Source organism: Musa acuminata, unplaced genomic scaffold (genome assembly GCF_036884655.1).
Source record: "Musa acuminata AAA Group cultivar baxijiao unplaced genomic scaffold, Cavendish_Baxijiao_AAA HiC_scaffold_520, whole genome shotgun sequence".
Lineage (NCBI taxonomy): Eukaryota > Viridiplantae > Streptophyta > Magnoliopsida > Zingiberales > Musaceae > Musa > Musa acuminata.
In genome coordinates this window covers 10,001-28,330 of record NW_027020765.1, presented here as the reverse complement: position 1 = coordinate 28,330, position 18,330 = coordinate 10,001, and the positions used below count along the sequence as shown (strand labels likewise).

At 32.6% G+C, this 18,330-nt stretch overlaps 2 protein-coding genes, 2 non-coding genes and 2 pseudogenes across 4 annotated transcripts; 5 read left to right on the top strand and 1 right to left on the bottom strand.

Moving 5' to 3' along the window:
- The first annotated feature begins 5 nt into the window (after positions 1–5).
- LOC135661145 (DNA-directed RNA polymerase subunit beta''-like) lies at positions 6–3,882 on the top strand (annotated as a pseudogene).
- Positions 3,883–4,025: 143 nt separating this feature from the next.
- Positions 4,026–8,794, top strand: LOC135661144 (ATP synthase subunit a, chloroplastic-like). The gene has a single exon (XM_065176482.1). It carries the CDS (start codon positions 4,886–4,888, stop codon positions 5,606–5,608), a length of 723 nt encoding a protein of 240 aa, XP_065032554.1. The 5' UTR covers positions 4,026–4,885; the 3' UTR covers positions 5,609–8,794.
- LOC135661140 (ATP synthase subunit alpha, chloroplastic) lies at positions 6,316–11,870 on the top strand. Its single transcript, XM_065176480.1, has 2 exons — positions 6,316–7,788; positions 8,672–11,870. Exon 2 carries the CDS (start codon positions 9,154–9,156, stop codon positions 10,675–10,677), a length of 1,524 nt encoding a protein of 507 aa, XP_065032552.1. The 5' UTR covers positions 6,316–7,788; positions 8,672–9,153; the 3' UTR covers positions 10,678–11,870.
- On the bottom strand, positions 10,830–10,901 carry TRNAR-UCU (transfer RNA arginine (anticodon UCU)). The gene has a single exon. It is a non-coding gene; the product is annotated as a tRNA-Arg (tRNA).
- A 1,159-nt stretch (positions 11,871–13,029) lies between the features above and the next one.
- Positions 13,030–13,117, top strand: TRNAS-GCU (transfer RNA serine (anticodon GCU)). The gene has a single exon. It is a non-coding gene; the product is annotated as a tRNA-Ser (tRNA).
- Positions 13,118–15,791: 2,674 nt separating this feature from the next.
- Positions 15,792–18,330, top strand: part of LOC135661143 (maturase K-like) — a 3,819-nt pseudogene continuing 1,280 nt past the window's right edge.

Genomic DNA, 18,330 nt, shown 5'->3' with positions numbered 1-18,330 from the left:
CCCGCAAAGGAGTTGTAGATACTGCTGTACGAACATCAGATGCTGGATACCTCACACGTAGACTTGTTGAAGTAGTTTCAACATATTATTGTACGTAGAAACAGATTGTGGCACTATCCGAGGTATTTCCGTGAGTCCTCGAAATGGGATGACGGAAAAAAATTTTTGTCCAAACACTAATTGGTCGTGTATTAGCGGGACGATATATATATCGGTCCTACGATGCCTTGCCACTCGAAATCAAGATATTGGGATTGGACTTGTCAATCGATTCATAACCTTTCGAGCACAACCAATATATATTCGAACCCCCTTTACTTGCAGGAGTACATCTTGGATCTGCCAATTATGTTATGGTCGGAGTCCTACTCATGGCGACCTGGTCGAATTGGGAGAAGCTGTAGGTATTATTGCGGGGTCAATCAATTGGGGGAACCAGGAACTCAACTAACATTAAGAAACTTTTCATACCGGTGGAGTATTCACAGGCGGTACTGCCGAGCATGTACGAGCTCCTTCTAATGGAAAAAATAAAATTCAATGAGGATTTTGGTTTCATCCCACACGTACCCGTCCATGGGCATCCTGCTTTTCTATGTTCTATAGACTTTGTATGTAACTATTGAGAGTCGGGATATTCTACATAATGTAAATATTCCACCAAAAAGTTTTATTTTAGTTCAAAATAATCAATATGTAGAATCAGAACAAGTGATTGCTGAGATTCGTGCTGGAACGTCCCACTTTTCATTTTTAAAGAGAAGGTACGAAAAACATATTTATTCTGAATCAGAGGGAGAAATGCACTGGAGTACCGATGTCCCACCATGCACCTGAATATACATATGGTAATGTTCATCTATTATCAAAAAACGAGTCATTTATGGATATTAGCGGGAGGTCCGTGCAGATCCAGTATAGTGTCTTTTTCGCTCCACAAGGATCAAGATCAAATGAATGTTTTATTCTTTTTCTGTCGAAGAAAAGATATATCTCTGACCTATCAATGACTAATGGTCGAATAAGACATAAATTGTTTGGATACTTCTGGTAAAAAAGATAAGAAAATTATTGACTATTCAATAAGACCTGATCAAACGATGTCCTAATGGTCATTTGAATTTCATATATCCTTCTATTATCCAAGGGAATTCTTATTTCTTGGCGAAAAAAGCGAAGAAATAGATTCATCATCCCATTACAATACAATCAAGAACGAGAGAAAGAACTAATACCCTGTTTTGGTATTTCGATCGAAATACCAAAAACAGGGTATTTTTACGTAGAAATAGTATTCTTGCTTATTTTGATGATCCACGATACAGAAGAAGCAATTCAGGAATTACTAAATATGGAACCGTAGAGGTCAATTCAATCATAAAAAAAGAGGATTTGATTGAGTATCGAGGACCAAAAAGAATTTAGTCCCGAAATACCAAACGAAAGTAGATCGGTTTTTTTTTCATTCTCGAAGAAGGTGCATATCTTACCCGGATCTTCGTTGATAATGGTCCGGAACAATAGTTATCATTGGAGTAGATACACAACTCGCTTTAAATACAAGAAGTCGAGTAGGCGGATTAGTCCGAGTGGAGAGAAAAAAAAAAAAATATTGAACTAAAAATATTTTCCGGAGATATTTATTTTTCCTGGAGAGGCAGATAAGATATCCAGGGCACAGCGGCATTTTTGATACCACCGGAAAACAGAAAAAAAAATTTCTAAGGAATCAAAAAAATGGAAAAAATTGGATCTATGTCCAACGGATCACACCTACCAAGAAAAAAGTATTTTGTTTTTGGTTCGACCCGTAGTCACATATGAAATAGCTGATGGCATAAATTTAGCAACACTTTTTTCCTCAAGATCTCCTGCGGGAAAAGGATAATGTCCCAACTTAGAGGTTGTCAATTATATCCTTCATGGAAATGGCAAGTCAATTCGAGGAATTTCTCACACAAGTATTCAATTTAGTTCGGGACTTGCTTAGTATTGAATTGGGATCAAGAGCAAAAAAGGTTCTCCGGAAGAGGTTCACGCTTCCTTTGTTGAGGTAAGAACAAAATGATCTGATTTCGAGATTTCATAAGAATTGAGTTAGTCAAGTCCCACTATTTCGTATACCGGAAAAAAGATATGATAGGGCAAGTTCCGGATTGATTTCCGATAATGGATTAGATCGCACAAATATCAATCCTTTTTTTTTACAAGGCCAGGATTCAATCACTTACCCAACATCAAGGTACTATTGGTACATTGTTTAAATCGAAATAAGGAATGCCAATCTTTGATAATTTTGTCATCATCCCAATTGTTTTCGAATTGGGCCCATTCAATGGTTCAAAAATATAACAATATGACAAAAGAATCGGATTCCCATAATCCCCAATTAAGGATTTGCTGGGTCCCTTAGGCACTATTGTACCTAAAATAGCAAATTTCTATTCATCTTACCATTTAATAACTTATAATCAGATCTTTGTTAAAGAAATATTTGCTACTTGACAATTTTCAACAGACTTTTCCAAGTACTTCAAGTACTTAAATACTGTTTAATAGATGAAAATAGGAGGATTTATAACCCCGATCCATGCAGTAAACATCATTTTTGAATCCATTCCATTTGAATTGGCACTTTCTCCATCACGATTATTGGGAAGAGGACATCTAAAAAAAATTCGTCTTGGACAATTTTTTTTGTGAAAAATGTATGTCTATTCAAATACGAACCACACGTAGAAAAAATCTGGTCAGATCATAATTGTTCATGTTGACTCCCTTAGTTATAAGATCGGCTAAGCCCTATTTGGCCACTCCAGGAGCTACTGTTCATGGCCATTATGGAGAAATCTTTTACGAAGGAGATACATTAGTTACATTTATATATGAAAAATCGAGATCTGGTGACATAACGCAAGGTCTTCCAAAAGTGGAACAAATCTTAGAAGTACGTTCTATTGATTCAATATCGATGAACCTCGAAAGGAGAGTTGAAGGTTGGAACGAAGGTATACCAAAAATTCTTGGAATCCCCTGGGGATTCTTGATTCAAGCGGAGCTAACCATAGTTCAAAGTCGTATCTCTTTGGTTAATAAAATCCAAAAGGTTTATCGATCCCAGGGGGTACAGATCCATAATAGACATATAGAGATTATTGTACGTCAAGTAACATCAAAAGTGTTGGTTTCAGAAGATGGAATGTCTAATGTTTTTTCACCTGGGGAATTAATCGGATTGTTGCGAGCGGAACGAGCGGGGCGCGCTTTGGACGAAGCGATCTCTTATCGGGCAATCCTATTGGGAATAACGAGGGCATCTTTGAATACTCAAAGTTTCATATCCGAAGCAAGTTTTCAAGAAACCGCTCGAGTTTTAGCAAAAGCTGCTCTACGAGGTCGTATTGATTGGTTGAAAGGCCTGAAAGAGAACGTTGTTCTGGGTGGGATTATACCCGTTGGTACCGGATTCAAAAAATTAGTGCACCGTTCAAGGCAAGACAAGAACATTTATTTGGAAATCAAAAGAAAGAATCTATTCGATTTGGAAATGAGAGATATTTTGTTACACCATAGAGAATTATTTTGTTCTTACGTCCCATTTCCATGAGACATCAGAACAATCGTTTACGCGATTTCATGATTCCTAAGAGCAGATTCTTTTACTTTAACTATCTTTTCACTTTTAACTATCTGTCTTTTAACTTAACTATCTGGTCCGAGTATTGATTTGGTAAAAAAAAAATAAGTAATTAAAAGACATTAATGGTTTGTACCGTGTATCAACGGTTAATTCCCGGTAGAAGGTTCCATCGGAACAATTATTTATTTCAAAGTACCTCGTCTCTTTGTTAAAAAAATAAAAAAGAAAAAACAAAAAGGAAGTGTGGGGAAAAATGACAAGAAGATATTGGAACATCAATTTGGAAGAGATGATGGAGGCCGGAGTTCATTTTGGTCATGGTACTAAGAAATGGAATCCTAGAATGGCCCCTTACATCTCTGCAAAGCGTAAAGGTATTCATATTACAAATCTCACTAGAACGGCTCGTTTTTTATCAGAAGCCTGTGATTTAGTTTTTGATGCAGCAAGTAGGGGAAAAAACTTCTTAATTGTTGGTACCAAAAATAAAGCAGCGGATTCAGTAGCATCAGCTGCAATAAGGGCCCGGTGTCATTATGTTAATAAAAAATGGCTCGGTGGTATGTTAACGAATTGGTCTACTACGGAAACGAGACTTCAAAAGTTCAGGGATTTAAGAGCAGAACAAAAAGATGGGGAAACTCAACCGTCTTCCCAAAAGAGATGCCGCAATGTTGAAGAGAAAATTATCTGCCTTGCAAACATATCTCGGCGGTATCAAATATATGACGGGATTGCCTGATATTGTGATCATCGTTGATCAGCAAGAAGAATATATGGCTCTTCGAGAATGTGTAATTTTAGGGATTCCGACGATTTGTTTAATCGATACAAATTGTGACCCCGATCTCGCAGATATTTCGATCCCAGCCAATGATGACGCTATAGCTTCAATCCGATTGGTTCTTAACAAATTAGTATCCGCAATTTGTGAGGGCCGTTGTAGCTATATAAGAAATCGTTGATTATGATTAAGAATAATTAGTTAATTATTTGGGGATTTTATAGATTTATTGGATCGGTTACTATTCTTGAATTAAAAAAAAGAAAAAACAAAATGGAAATGTGGGCATATTGATAATATGTTATGATGTTATGTGATTTCTTGGTATCCTATGTAATTTCTTGATATCCTAAATATACGATTGATGAATACAATTAGTGATTCAAGTTGGTGAGTTGAGAAAGAGATGGTTGAATCAAAATAATTTATTTTTTGAAGTTCAATTTTTGTTAGAGGACCATATGAATGTTATACCATGTTCCATTAAAACACTCAAGGGGTTATACGATATATCGGGTGTAGAAGTAGGCCAACATTTCTATTGGCAAATAGGAGGTTTACAAGTCCATGCCCAAGTACTTATCACTTCTTGGGTAGTAATTGCTATCTTATTAGGTTCGGTGATCCTAGCTGTTCGGAATCCACAAACCATTCCGACCGGCGGTCAGAATTTCTTCGAATATGTCCTTGAATTTATTCGAGACTTGAGCAAAACCCAGATTGGAGAAGAATATGGTCCTTGGGTTCCCTTTATTGGAACTATGTTCCTATTTATTTTTGTTTCTAACTGGTCAGGTGCTCTTTTACCTTGGAAAATTATACAGTTACCTCATGGGGAGTTAGCTGCGCCCACGAATGATATAAATACTACTGTTGCTTTAGCTTTACTCACGTCAGTCGCATATTTTTATGCGGGTCTTAGCAAAAAAGGATTGGGTTATTTTGGGAAATACATTCAACCAACTCCAATACTTTTACCAATTAACATCCTAGAAGATTTCACAAAACCCTTATCTCTTAGTTTTCGACTTTTCGGGAATATATTGGCTGATGAATTAGTAGTTGTCGTTCTTGTTTCTTTAGTCCCTTCAGTAGTTTCCTATACCTGTCATGTTTCTTGGATTATTTACAAGTGGTATTCAAGCTCTTATTTTTGCAACGTTAGCTGCGGCTTATATAGGTGAATCCATGGAGGGTCATCATTGACTAGCTTTCAAAATAGTCTTTTTATTATTATTTTTTATTATTATTATTAAGTAAGTTTATCCCAATTCATGCGTGGTTCAAGATAATCCAATTGGTTGGGGAACATAATAACGTATTACTATATGACTTAGAGTTTTAGGAGAAAAGATGGACGGTATTACAGAATTGTAAAAAAAAAAAGAAGGGTTGGGGAGGTTATACTAGATGTATGTAATGTCTATAAGCTCGGACCCCGTCTATGTTTCTAGGAATGATTCTAGAATCCGATTTAATCTAAAAAAAATGCGGGTGGTTTACGTTATGGAAGAAACAAATATATATGTCATATTAGAATGACATTAGATATTCATTAGTTATATAAGGCTATCCCTATCATCCTATATAACATCACTATATTACATAATTACATGCTATTACTTAATTACATGCTATTACTTAATTACATACTATTACTATTTTTATAATCATAACTTCTACTCTGTAATCATAATATAATCCTATACATAATATAAAATATAATCCTATACATAATATAATCCTATAATGATAATATAATATAATAATAATATTAATATAATAATAATATAATAAATATAATAATAAATAATAATAAATAAATAAATAAATATAAGTAAATAAATATAAGTAATAAAATAAGTATTAGTTAACATTAATAATTAGTTTAATAGTTAATATTAATATAAGTATTAATATTCATATGTAAAATATCTAAGTATCAATTAAGTATTAGTTAATATAATCATTTATAATTATATTATCGATAATTATTAGTATTAATTATTACTATATATTGATATTGGTACTACTACATACTTTTATATTACTACATATTGATATATTGATATTGATTTGTATTGGTATTAATTTGATTGATATTGATTGCAGCTCACACTGCATTTAGTCACACTCCATTTAGACGGATTTCAATATCAGTCCTTCTATTTTGTCTGTGATTGTGGATTGAATGAACAAAGAGATGAACTCAAGAATGGTGTAGTAAAGAACGAAGAATTAAATGAAAGAGTGGTTCGAAACAAAGAAATACAATAGTTAGAACTGTATGCATATGGATTTACAAAAACTCCATTATGGGTAAAAACGAGATAGTTGTGACGATTCAGTTCAGTAATTTAGTAATATTATCATTTCAATTCGGAGTTTTTAGTTACTTCGGACCGCTGGATCTTAATGATAAAATGAGTAATAATTCATTGGTTGATTGTATCATTAACCATTTCTTTTTTTTTGTGCGAGGAACTTACCATGAATCCACTGATTTCTGCCGCTTCCGTTATTGCTGCTGGATTGGCCGTGGGGCTTGCTTCTATTGGACCTGGAGTTGGTCAAGGTACTGCTGCAGGCCAAGCTGTAGAAGGTATTGCGAGACAACCAGAAGCAGAGGGTAAAATACGAGGTACTTTATTGCTTAGTCTAGCTTTTATGGAAGCTTTAACAATTTACGGACTGGTCGTGGCGTTAGCGCTTTTATTTGCGAATCCTTTTGTTTAATCCTAGAAATAAATAGAAAAAAGTACCTTACATACTTTTTTCTTATTTTATTAACTTTAACTTGGAATTGCCCTTTGCTTCTTCGAATTATATTTACACTTTACTTATAAATTACTTATTTGTTGAGACAATACGCCAGGAAGGGCTGATTTGAGGATGAGGAATTACCAGATTCGCTTGCTTTCTTCCTTTCTGTCCTTAGCTTAGTACAATAGAAAACTTTTTTACTTTCATTGTTCGAAGCGTTTCAACAAACGAAATAGTTATCAATTGATATGAGATCTAAGACCTAAGTAAAGTATCTTATTGGAAACTTCTTGAAAACTTAAAAAATAATAAATTTCAAACAAATGATTTAATCTATTGCCATTAAATAAAGTGGAAATGAAATTAATAAAAAGAAATCGATCAAAAAAAGGCGAGTGAAGTGATACAAAAAGAACTCTGTTCTTTGTTAGTCCTATCCATAAGAGAGGGGAGCATATGAAAAATGTAATCGATTCTTTCGTTTCCTTGGGTCACTGGCCATCCGCCGGGAGTTTCGGGTTTAATACCGATATTTTAGCAACAAATCCAATAAATCTAAGTGTAGTGCTTGGTGTATTGATTTATTTTGGAAAGGGAGTGTGTGCGAGTTGTGTATTTCAAGAATAGGTTGGATCCATCCAGCTGCACTTTATTTATGGTATTTATAGGAGAAATAGGAAAAAGGTGCACGATCTCGACGAATTACTTCTGAATAAATTAAGAAATCATATGTAAGAACCATAGCATTTCGTGACTTATTGGTAAATCCACTTTGATTCTCTATCAACCAATAATGTGAGACCATTAACATGGTTAAAGCTAAATTGTTTAAAGTCCAGGTAAAACATGGTACTCTTTCTACCACTTCTACCACTACGTTAGTAACGAAATGGTTAAAAAAAAAATAGTTGGTAATTTATTTGATTTGATATAGAACACTCATATCGATAAAAGAATTTGAACCATTTACTAGAAAAATGAGCACTTTGCTTTTTTTATCTAATGCCGAAATGACGACCTATGTATAAAAAAAGAGGAATTTTTGGACTTGAAGAAACAAATAAAAAATATAATAATTATTATTTTCATTTTTTTAAAATGAAAAATGAAATAGAATTCTAAAAATGAAAATGATAAATAAAATACAAAACAAATATAAATAAAATACAAATAAAGAAACAACTTTGCTGACAATTCTAGATTTTTGTCTGGTCTAGTCGGAAGAGTCCTCCTGATATTCTGGTCTTGTATCAGTTTTGACATCTTTGAATACAAACAGAAAAGAGAGGGTAGGCTCATTACATTAAAAAAGATATGGGAATACCCACACCATAAATAAAACATTAAAAAAGATATGGGAATACCCACACCATAAATAAAATAAATAATTGAGCGTGAGAGCCAAATGAATCGAAAGATTCATGTTTGGTTCGGGAAGAGATCATGGAAGTTTTGAAATTAATGATAAGATAATCTACTTTCATTAAATGATTTATTAGATAATCGAAAACAGAGGATTTTGAATACTATTCGAAATTCGGAAGAATTACGTAAAGGGGCCATTGAGCAGCTCGAAAGAGCCCGGGCTCGCTTACGTAAAGTGGAAATGGAAGCAGATGAGTATCGAATGAATGGATACTCTGAAATAGAACGAGAAAAACAAAATTTGATTAATGCCACTAGTAATAGTTTGGAACAATTAGAAAATTACAAAAATGAAACCCTTCAGTTTGAACAACAAAGAGCGATTAATCAGGTCCGACAACGAGTTTTCCAACAAGCCTTACAAGGAGCTCTAGGAACTCTGAATAGTTGCTTGAATAGCGAGTTACATTTCCGTACGATCCGTGCTAATATTGGCATTCTCGGGGCCATGCAAGAAATAACTGATTAGCCCTTCTTTTTTTAGTTATAGTTTAGGCATTATTTTTATCTTTTCCTTCCTAAAAAGAATAAAGAAACACTAATGGTAACCCTTCGAGCCGACGAAATTAGTAATATTATTCGTGAGCGTATTGAACAATATAGTAGAGAAATAAAGATTGTGAATACCGGTACCGTACTTCAAGTAGGCGACGGAATTGCTCGTGTTCATGGTCTTGATGAAGTAATGGCAGGTGAATTAGTAGAGTTTCAAGAGGGTACAATAGGCATTGCTCTGAATTTGGAATCAAATAATGTTGGCGTTGTATTAATGGGTGATGGTTTGATGATACAAGAGGGAAGTTCCGTAAAAGCAACAGGACGAATTGCTCAGATACCTGTGAGTGAGGGTTATTTGGGTCGTGTTATAAATGCTCTGGCTAAACCTATTGATGGGAGAGGTGAAATTTCAGCTTCTGAATCTCGGTTAATTGAATCTCCTGCCCCAGGTATTATTTCTAGACGTTCTGTATATGAGCCTCTTCAAACGGGGCTTATTGCCATTGATTCGATGATCCCTATAGGACGCGGTCAGCGAGAATTAATTATTGGGGACAGACAGACCGGCAAAACAGCCGTAGCCACAGATACGATTCTCAATCAAAAAGGTCAAAATGTAATATGTGTTTATGTAGCTATTGGTCAAAAAGCATCTTCTGTGGCTCAGGTAGTGACTACTTTCCGGGAAAAGGGGGCGATGGAATATACTATTGTGGTAGCCGAAACGGCGGATTCACCTGCTACATTACAATACCTCGCTCCTTATACGGGAGCGGCTCTGGCTGAGTTTTTTATGTATCGTGGACAACATACTTTAATAATTTATGATGATCTCTCCAAACAGGCACAAGCTTATCGCCAAATGTCTCTTCTATTAAGAAGACCTCCCGGTCGTGAAGCTTATCCAGGAGATGTTTTTTATTTGCATTCACGACTTTTGGAAAGAGCCGCTAAATCAAATTCTAGTTTAGGTGAAGGAAGTATGACCGCTTTACCGATAGTTGAGACTCAATCTGGAGACGTTTCAGCTTATATTCCTACTAATGTAATTTCCATTACAGATGGACAAATATTCTTATCTGCCGATCTATTCAATGCTGGAATCCGACCTGCTATTAATGTGGGTATTTCCGTTTCCAGAGTAGGATCCGCAGCTCAAATTAAAGCCATGAAACAAGTAGCCGGCAAATCAAAATTGGAACTAGCGCAATTCACAGAGTTAGAAGCCTTTGCACAATTCGCTTCTGATCTCGATAAAGCTACTCAGAATCAATTGGCAAGAGGTCAACGATTACGCGAGTTGCTTAAACAATCCCAATCAGACCCTCTCGCAGTGGAAGAACAGATAGCTACTATTTATACCGGAGCGAATGGATATCTTGATCCGCTAGAAATTGGACAGGTAAAGAAATTTCTCAGTCAGTTACGTAGCTACTTAAAAAACAATAAACCTAAATTTCAAGAAATTATATCTTCTACCAAGACATTCACCGAGGAAGTAGAATTTCTTTTGAAGGAAGCTATTCAAGAACAGATCGAACTGTTTTTACTTCAGGAACAAACATAAATTTCTTACTTTTATTCTATTCTTGGTATATTCTATTCTTAGTACAAGAGTAATCATTGAGAAATAGTTCTGATTCGAATGATTCAAAAAGGGTTTCTTAGTATAGCCATTTTTAAAAAGTATAGCCATTTTAAAAATAGATGGAAATAAATTGCGTCCAATAGGATTTGAACCTATACCAAAGGTTTAGAAGACCTCTGTCCTATCCATTAGACAATGGACGCTTTTCATTCCTATTTTATTTTTTTGTATTCTTACTTTCTTTTGTTCGGATAAAAAATCAAATTACACGGAAAATATTTTAGGGAATAAAAAAGAATGCATATCTAAATTGATGGTGCATGTATGTATAATACATAATAAGATGTATAATACATAACATAATAAGATGTATAATACATAATAAGAAATATGGAGCGGGTAGCGGGAATCGAACCCGCATCGTTAGCTTGGAAGGCTAGGGGTTATAGTCGACGTTGCTTGATCACTTTTAACGTCTCTAATTCAAAACCGAACGTGAAATTTTGATTTCATTCGGCTCCTTTATGGAAGATTGATGTATTCCTAGAGAAAATTAGATCCATAACATCTATGTCAGCCTTTCTGTCTGAATGTATCCCAAACTACTCGCTTACTAGATGATCCCTCTAGAGGAGAGGGATTATACCAAATCCGTCTAGTCTAGTTACTTCGTTCCCTATTTCCACTCGCAGGATCCCGAGGAAAAGAATTTGGTTTCCACCGAGCTGAAACAATATGCTGATGGTTCTAGTAAACCAAAACCACCCTTTTCTAGCTTGTTTGGCTTCAATTTCCCTTTTACAACACCAAAATTTAAGATCTAGTTACGATTGGAAATAAACTTTTGTATCTTCATCCATAGATCCTTTATTCATACTCATTCGATTGGAAGAATTGATCCAATTCAAAAAAAATTATGTTTCACGACTCCATATACATAATCCAATTTTCTTATTCAATTTCGAAAATAGAATTTCTAATTGGACTTTGGATACAAATCGTGAGAATGTATGTTCTTCCTCAAATATGCTATTGAGAGGTAAAGGATTAAACCCTTTTAAGAAATAAAGTTTTTGATCGGAGTATGCAAAAAACCGAGAGACCCCTTAACTTTTTAAGTTGTTAATAGAACGAATCACACTTTTACCACTAAACTATACCCGCTACATATACATTATTGTATATGAATGGACTATTTGTCGAACAAGGGAGTGAGACGCAATCAAGATAGCATTAAAATTATAACGTTGACACATATTTAGTCCCGCCAGCCAGGGACTTAAAAGGCGAAGAGCACAAAGCTTTTCTAAATAACATATATAAATTTAAAAAACAGTATAAAGTTATACTTATACTTTTCCTTTGCTGGATTGCTGGCATTCTCAGTCTGTCTGAAGGGGTCATTGAAGCTGGACAAAAAAAGAGGTACTGGCCCGGCCAGTACTTAACTAGGACCAGGCCGGGAGAATAAACCTTTCGTACAAAATTAAAGAAGTAAGGTTTTCTTTCTATTGGAGATACCTGTTTCGAATCTTATCTAAATGGAATTCTTGATCAAATTCGTTCTTGACTTACTCTTAACTTACTTAAATGAAACTTAAATTAAATTACGTAAATGTAAATTAACTTAAATATAAATATAATTATATAATTACTTATATAATTACATTACTTAAATTATTAAAATTAACTTAACTTAATATAAATATAATTATATAATTATAATTATATAATTACTTAATTATATAATTACTTATAATATAATATTATTATAATATAATATTATTAATTACTTAATTATATAATTACTTATAATATACAATTACTTATAAAATTACTTATAATATAATATTATAATATTTAATATTATAATATTTAAGAAATTTTTTATTACATAAAAAAAACCTTTAATTTGTTTTTTCTTTACTTTAATTGAAAATAAAATTTCAATTCCTTTAACCTTTAAATTTAGATTAGAATTTATTAATAATTTTAATTTTTAATTATTCACTTTTTATTTTTTTTTTATTTCATCTGTAATGAAATCTATTCTATAATTAGAAATTTTAATAGAATGTTTCATATTTCTAATGATAATGTTATAATTATAATGTTTAATATCTTTCTTAAATTATAATGTTTAATATCTTTCTTAATAAAAAATATTATATTAATGTCTTTCTTAAACTTAATAATTAATATCTTAAAAATTAAAAATTTTTTCTTTTTTATTATTTTCTTTTCTTTTTTTATTTAATTTCAATTTAAATTGAAATAGTTAATTTCAATTTCATTTGAAATTTTATTGAAATTTCAATTTTATTTAAATTGGGAGAGATGGCTGAGTGGACTAAAGCGGCGGATTGCTAATCCGTTGTACGAGTTATTCGTACCGAGGGTTCGAATCCCTCTCTCTCCGCCCGCTCTGATTACTTGATACTTTCGATTTCGAAGGAATTTCGATTCCTTTATTTTTTTATAGGTAAAGTGAATATATGGAATAGATAAAATAATAAGAAAAAATTAGAAAAACAAAGAAAACTCAATTTTTTTTTATTCCTCACGTCCAGGATTACGTCCCGGATCATTAGATAAGAATCCGAAGATGAAGAGAGAGAAACAAAGAATATCACTACTGTGTAAACAAAGAGTTTGAGAGTAAGCATTACACAATCTCCAAGATAAGATCATTTTAGAAAAAGGGAATAGATTACCTATTTTTTCTTTTTACCACATATACTATTTTGTTTGATTTGACATCATACCCCCCAAAATGGAGTTTTTTGATTTGAAAAGAAAAAGAAAGTCACTTTTACGAATTTCTTTGTAATAAGATTTTTATTCCTTCCTCACAAAAATTTTCTTGTCATATCGACAATTAGGTATTGTAGGGGACCTAGACCTAATAAACTCCTTACTCACTGAAAGGTCAGAACGAGTAAATAAACTGATCAAAATTCATCTCCGCGGTTACTCAATATACAAGAATTTCCATTTTTTAATCGAGGGTTTATAATTCTAATGTAAGACTTAGCCGATCTTATCCATTTTTATAATTTTTTTTGTCGAATAAATCATGAATGGATTTGGCAAAGTATTAAGGATTTTATCGAAAACTTACAGCAGCTTGCCAAACAAAGGCTAAGAGAAAAAAGAGAACAGGTATGACAGGCATCACATCTACGATTGGATTGAAAACGGCATAAGCTTCAGGCAATTTGGCAAAGAAAAAACTATTCGAATAAAGGACAGAATTAAGACAGATACAGATTAAGCTAAAGATATTAAACATAACAAACATTTCGTTCTTGTAGATTAGATAATTTTATTTTGATTGAGTTATTTTTATAAGGGAAAAATGAAAAAGGCAAGTCAAAAAATCCTTCTTTTTTTTTGAACTCTCCCAAATCAAAAATCCTTCCTTCCATTCTCAAATGAGAATACAAGGAATTCTACTTTCATACATTATCTTAATTGAATTCTATGTAATGATCAATTAACTTTTTTGATTCTATATCTAATCTACATGTGTTGAATCCTAGCAACAAACAAAATACCCCATATGTTTTTATTATGTATTATGTATTTTTTTGGGGGGGGGATTGACGAATAACTAATTCTAATAATAGTCTTGACTAGTGCCAAACAGGAAAAATGGGGCGTGGCCAAGCGGTAAGGCAGCGGGTTTTGGTCCCGTTATTCGGAGGTTCGAATCCTTCCGTCCCAGATCGTTTCCATCAGAAACAAAAGATGGGATCACATTGTATCCCACATAAAACGGAAAAATCTTAAAGAGAACAACCTTTTCTTTTGTTCTGAATTCTTAGAATGTCTTTTGTTCTGAATTCTTAGAATGAATTCTTAGAATGGATTCTTAGAATCCATTTGATTTATCACAAGCATAATAAAGTGTCAAATACAGGTGGAAGTTTTTTTGAATAAAAAAAAGAGAAATTTGGGGTCTATCATTCACATTCATAATATGCTCGTACTATTGTTATATTCATTATGTCCCATATTCATGAAATATGAATTCTAAATATGAATTATAATTCTCACATGATGCATTCCGAATTGAAGCGTGAAACAAAAGCATCTCTATTCCCTTCCACACAAAGCCTAAAGTCAAAAATAGGGTATCCCAATTTCACATTCTATGTGAAGACTAAAGAGTAGGGAGTTTGTCGTACTAATTTCATCACTGGTTTTAAAACTTCTAAAGCTGTGCTGTGGCGTGGGAAAAAATAGGATAAAAATTGTCTGAATTCCATTTCTTTCTATCTTATATCTTAGATGCCTCAAATGAAAATAATTGTAAATCAATGTAACGTAGCGATTGGGGGGAAATTTTGATATTCCATATATTTTAACTTGATTTTATGGAATTGATGGAAAAATTGTTGAACCTGAAGTAAAACAAAATCTATATAAACTAAAATAAACAAGGCCTACGCTATGCCTATATGTATGATATATATTGTGTATTGTTATTATATTGTTGTATTTCAATAACAATGTTGTTGTATTTCAATAACAATGTTGTTGTATTTCAATAACAATGGCCTTTCACTTAAGTGAAAAGAATTTGTGGAAGGGGATCTTTGATTTTAAAAATATCCATGATTACCCCCAGTAACAATATTCAGATTCTTTCTTTCAGATGAAAGAAAGAATAAGGATCTTAATGTTGCCGTACATGAGACCTTTTCTATTTCATACTCATGAAAATAGATAAACTAGATTATCAATTTACTTCTTTGGTTAAAAGAAAACCAATTGATAATTCAATTGAACATGGTAAAATTTATGTCTCCTTAGGGAATGAAATATCTGCTAAAAATTTTTAGCTACTCATTGTGATTGCGTCGACTTGGTGATTGAATTAGAGATCCAGTTTAGTCATGACTAGAAAACATAGTTCCAGTCATGATGTTGAAGTCGGAGATTTTTAAAACATTTTTTTATGAACTCTTGGTTGGTACTCGAAGAAATATGATAAATCAATAGTATCTAGAAACTTACGACCTTTTTGTTTTTTGGTCATTGGAACAGTTTTTTGACTAATAATTTATTTTTTTCCGGGATTGGAAATATATTAAATTAAAGGATTTGAGGTTTATAGTTTTTTTGTTCTAGAAAAATAGATTCTGCATTTCATGATTGATCGTCCCGAACAATCTGTTGGAGATGTAAAGTAAATAAGTCTTAAGCAAACATCTTTCTTAGAAATACGTTTCATTCATATGATAGAATATCGAGTTAAAGAAATTGGATCCTTGCTGAGCTTTCTCCGGATAAATACAATACTTATCTATCCATAGAATACTTATCTATCCATAGGTATAAAGTATAGACTATTATATAGTTCCCGTTGTTCCCATCGAGCCAATGACTATTCATGATTACATATTAAATCAATTCCATTGCGGTTTGAAATTAAATTGAATTCTAAATTAGAGGAATGTTATGGTAAAACTTCGTTTGAAACGATGTGGTAGAAAGCAACGTGCGACTTGAAGGACATGATCCGCTGTGGATTTTTACATCCACCATTTTCTATACAAATGAAGATGCTCTTGGCTCGACATAGTTTGTTCTGTTCCATTAGGAATCTAATTTTTCTTAGGTTGATAGTACATGATGGAGCTCGAGCGGAAAGGATTGATTCATTTATCAAGGGGAAGAATCTAGGGTTAGTGCCAATCAATCAATAAGTTAGACCAGCTTTGTAAGTATATCCTTAAAATATAAAATAATCGGAATTGATAAAACTATTTCGATCAAAAAAAAGTGTATCACAGAGGAATCAATTCTTCGTATTCTATTTCTATGGGTATTCTATTTCTATAGAAAGAAATAAAAAAAACAAAAGGTATGTTGCTGCCCTTTTGAAAGGAGTAAGGATCACCGAAGTAATGTCTAAACCCAATGATTTTACAAAGCAAAGATAAAGGATTCCGAAACAAGGAAACACTATTTTCAATTGTCTCAAAAATTGGATCAGAATTAGGAATAAAAATAGATTCGAGATGAGACAAACAAAAGAGGTTAGAGACGGCTCAAGAAATGTCTAAGGATTTCCCTTCGAATTCTGTCAGAATTACCCAACTTGAGTTATGAGTACGAATGAAATTTATTTTTTTTTTTTTTTTTAGGAAGAACAAAATAATAATAATGAATTAGACTATGATTTGAGTCATTATTTTGTGTTTACTATTTGATATTATATACAGAAAGATATACCGAAATAAAAATAATTTTTTCTCGAGCTCGAGCCGTATGAGGAGAAAAACCTCCTATACGTTTCTGGGGGGGGATTGTTTATGTACATCTATCCCAATGAGCCATCTATCGAATCGTTGCAATTGATGTTCGATCCCGAAGAGAAGGAAGAGATTTTCGAAAAGTGGGTTTTTATGATCCGATAAAGAATCAAACTTATTTAAACGTTCCCGCTATTCTATATTTCCTTGAAAAGGGCGCTCAACCTACAGGAACTGTTTATGATATTTTAAGTAAGGCAGAATTTTTTAAAGAAAAAACCTCGAGTTAATTAAAAGAAAAAACAACAAAATTAATAAAAAAGGGGGGAGATGATTAATATAAAATCTATCTTTGTATAATTTTTTACTTACAATTTTTTACCTAAAATTTTCCCTTTTCTTGCTCTATTCATACTTAAATTTACTTTTTTCTTGTTATAGGAATCCACCAACAAACAAGGGATTAATCTTGCTTATTGTACCTCTATTGATTGAGTAAACCCGAGATTTTTTCTTTATCTTTTCCTTATTTTTTTCCATCAAAATTTCTTATTTATGTTGTGCCAACCCAATACAAATCCTTATTTTATTTACTTTATTTGTTATTTGTTTTCTCAACATTGCATTCATATTGACAATGGTGTATCGAACAAATATAATTGATCATAGATAAATTAATTGATCATAGATAAATAAATCTCTTTATCCAGACCCCATATTGGGTTTTAACTTCACTTTTACTCAAATAATGGGTTTTGCATTGTTGGGTTTACTGTCATATAAGACGTATTTTGGAATTTAACTTAACAAAAATAAAAAATTGATAAAAAACTGGTAGGTCTGTCACAATTTTAGCATCTCTTTTAGGAATCTGGTGTTTTTAAATATGATCTGTACATTTTCTATTTATTTTGTATAATCGATCATAAAACATAAAATATTTTTTTATTTATTATTAGTTCAATGTTTTGATGGGGTCGTGCAGTGCAATTTAATGGATTTTTCATTTTTATCGTATCTACATATCCTATTTATTTTATTTTATTCGGGTTGCTAACTCAACGGTAGAGTACTCGGCTTTTAAGTGCGACTATGATCTTTTACACATTTTGATGAAGCAACAAATTCGTCCAGACTATTGGTAGAGTCTATAAGACCACGACTGATCCTCAAGGGTAATGAATGGAAAAAGTAGCATGTCGTAATAAAAAAAATTTCTTATTTTATTAAATATTTTATTAAAAAATTACAAATTCAAATGAAAGTGGAACTTTTAGTTTATCCTTACTGGATCGCTACAAAAATAAAAAATTTTTGGAAGGGAAGGGGACAAAACAAATTCACATTTACAGTTGGGTCTAGTGAATAA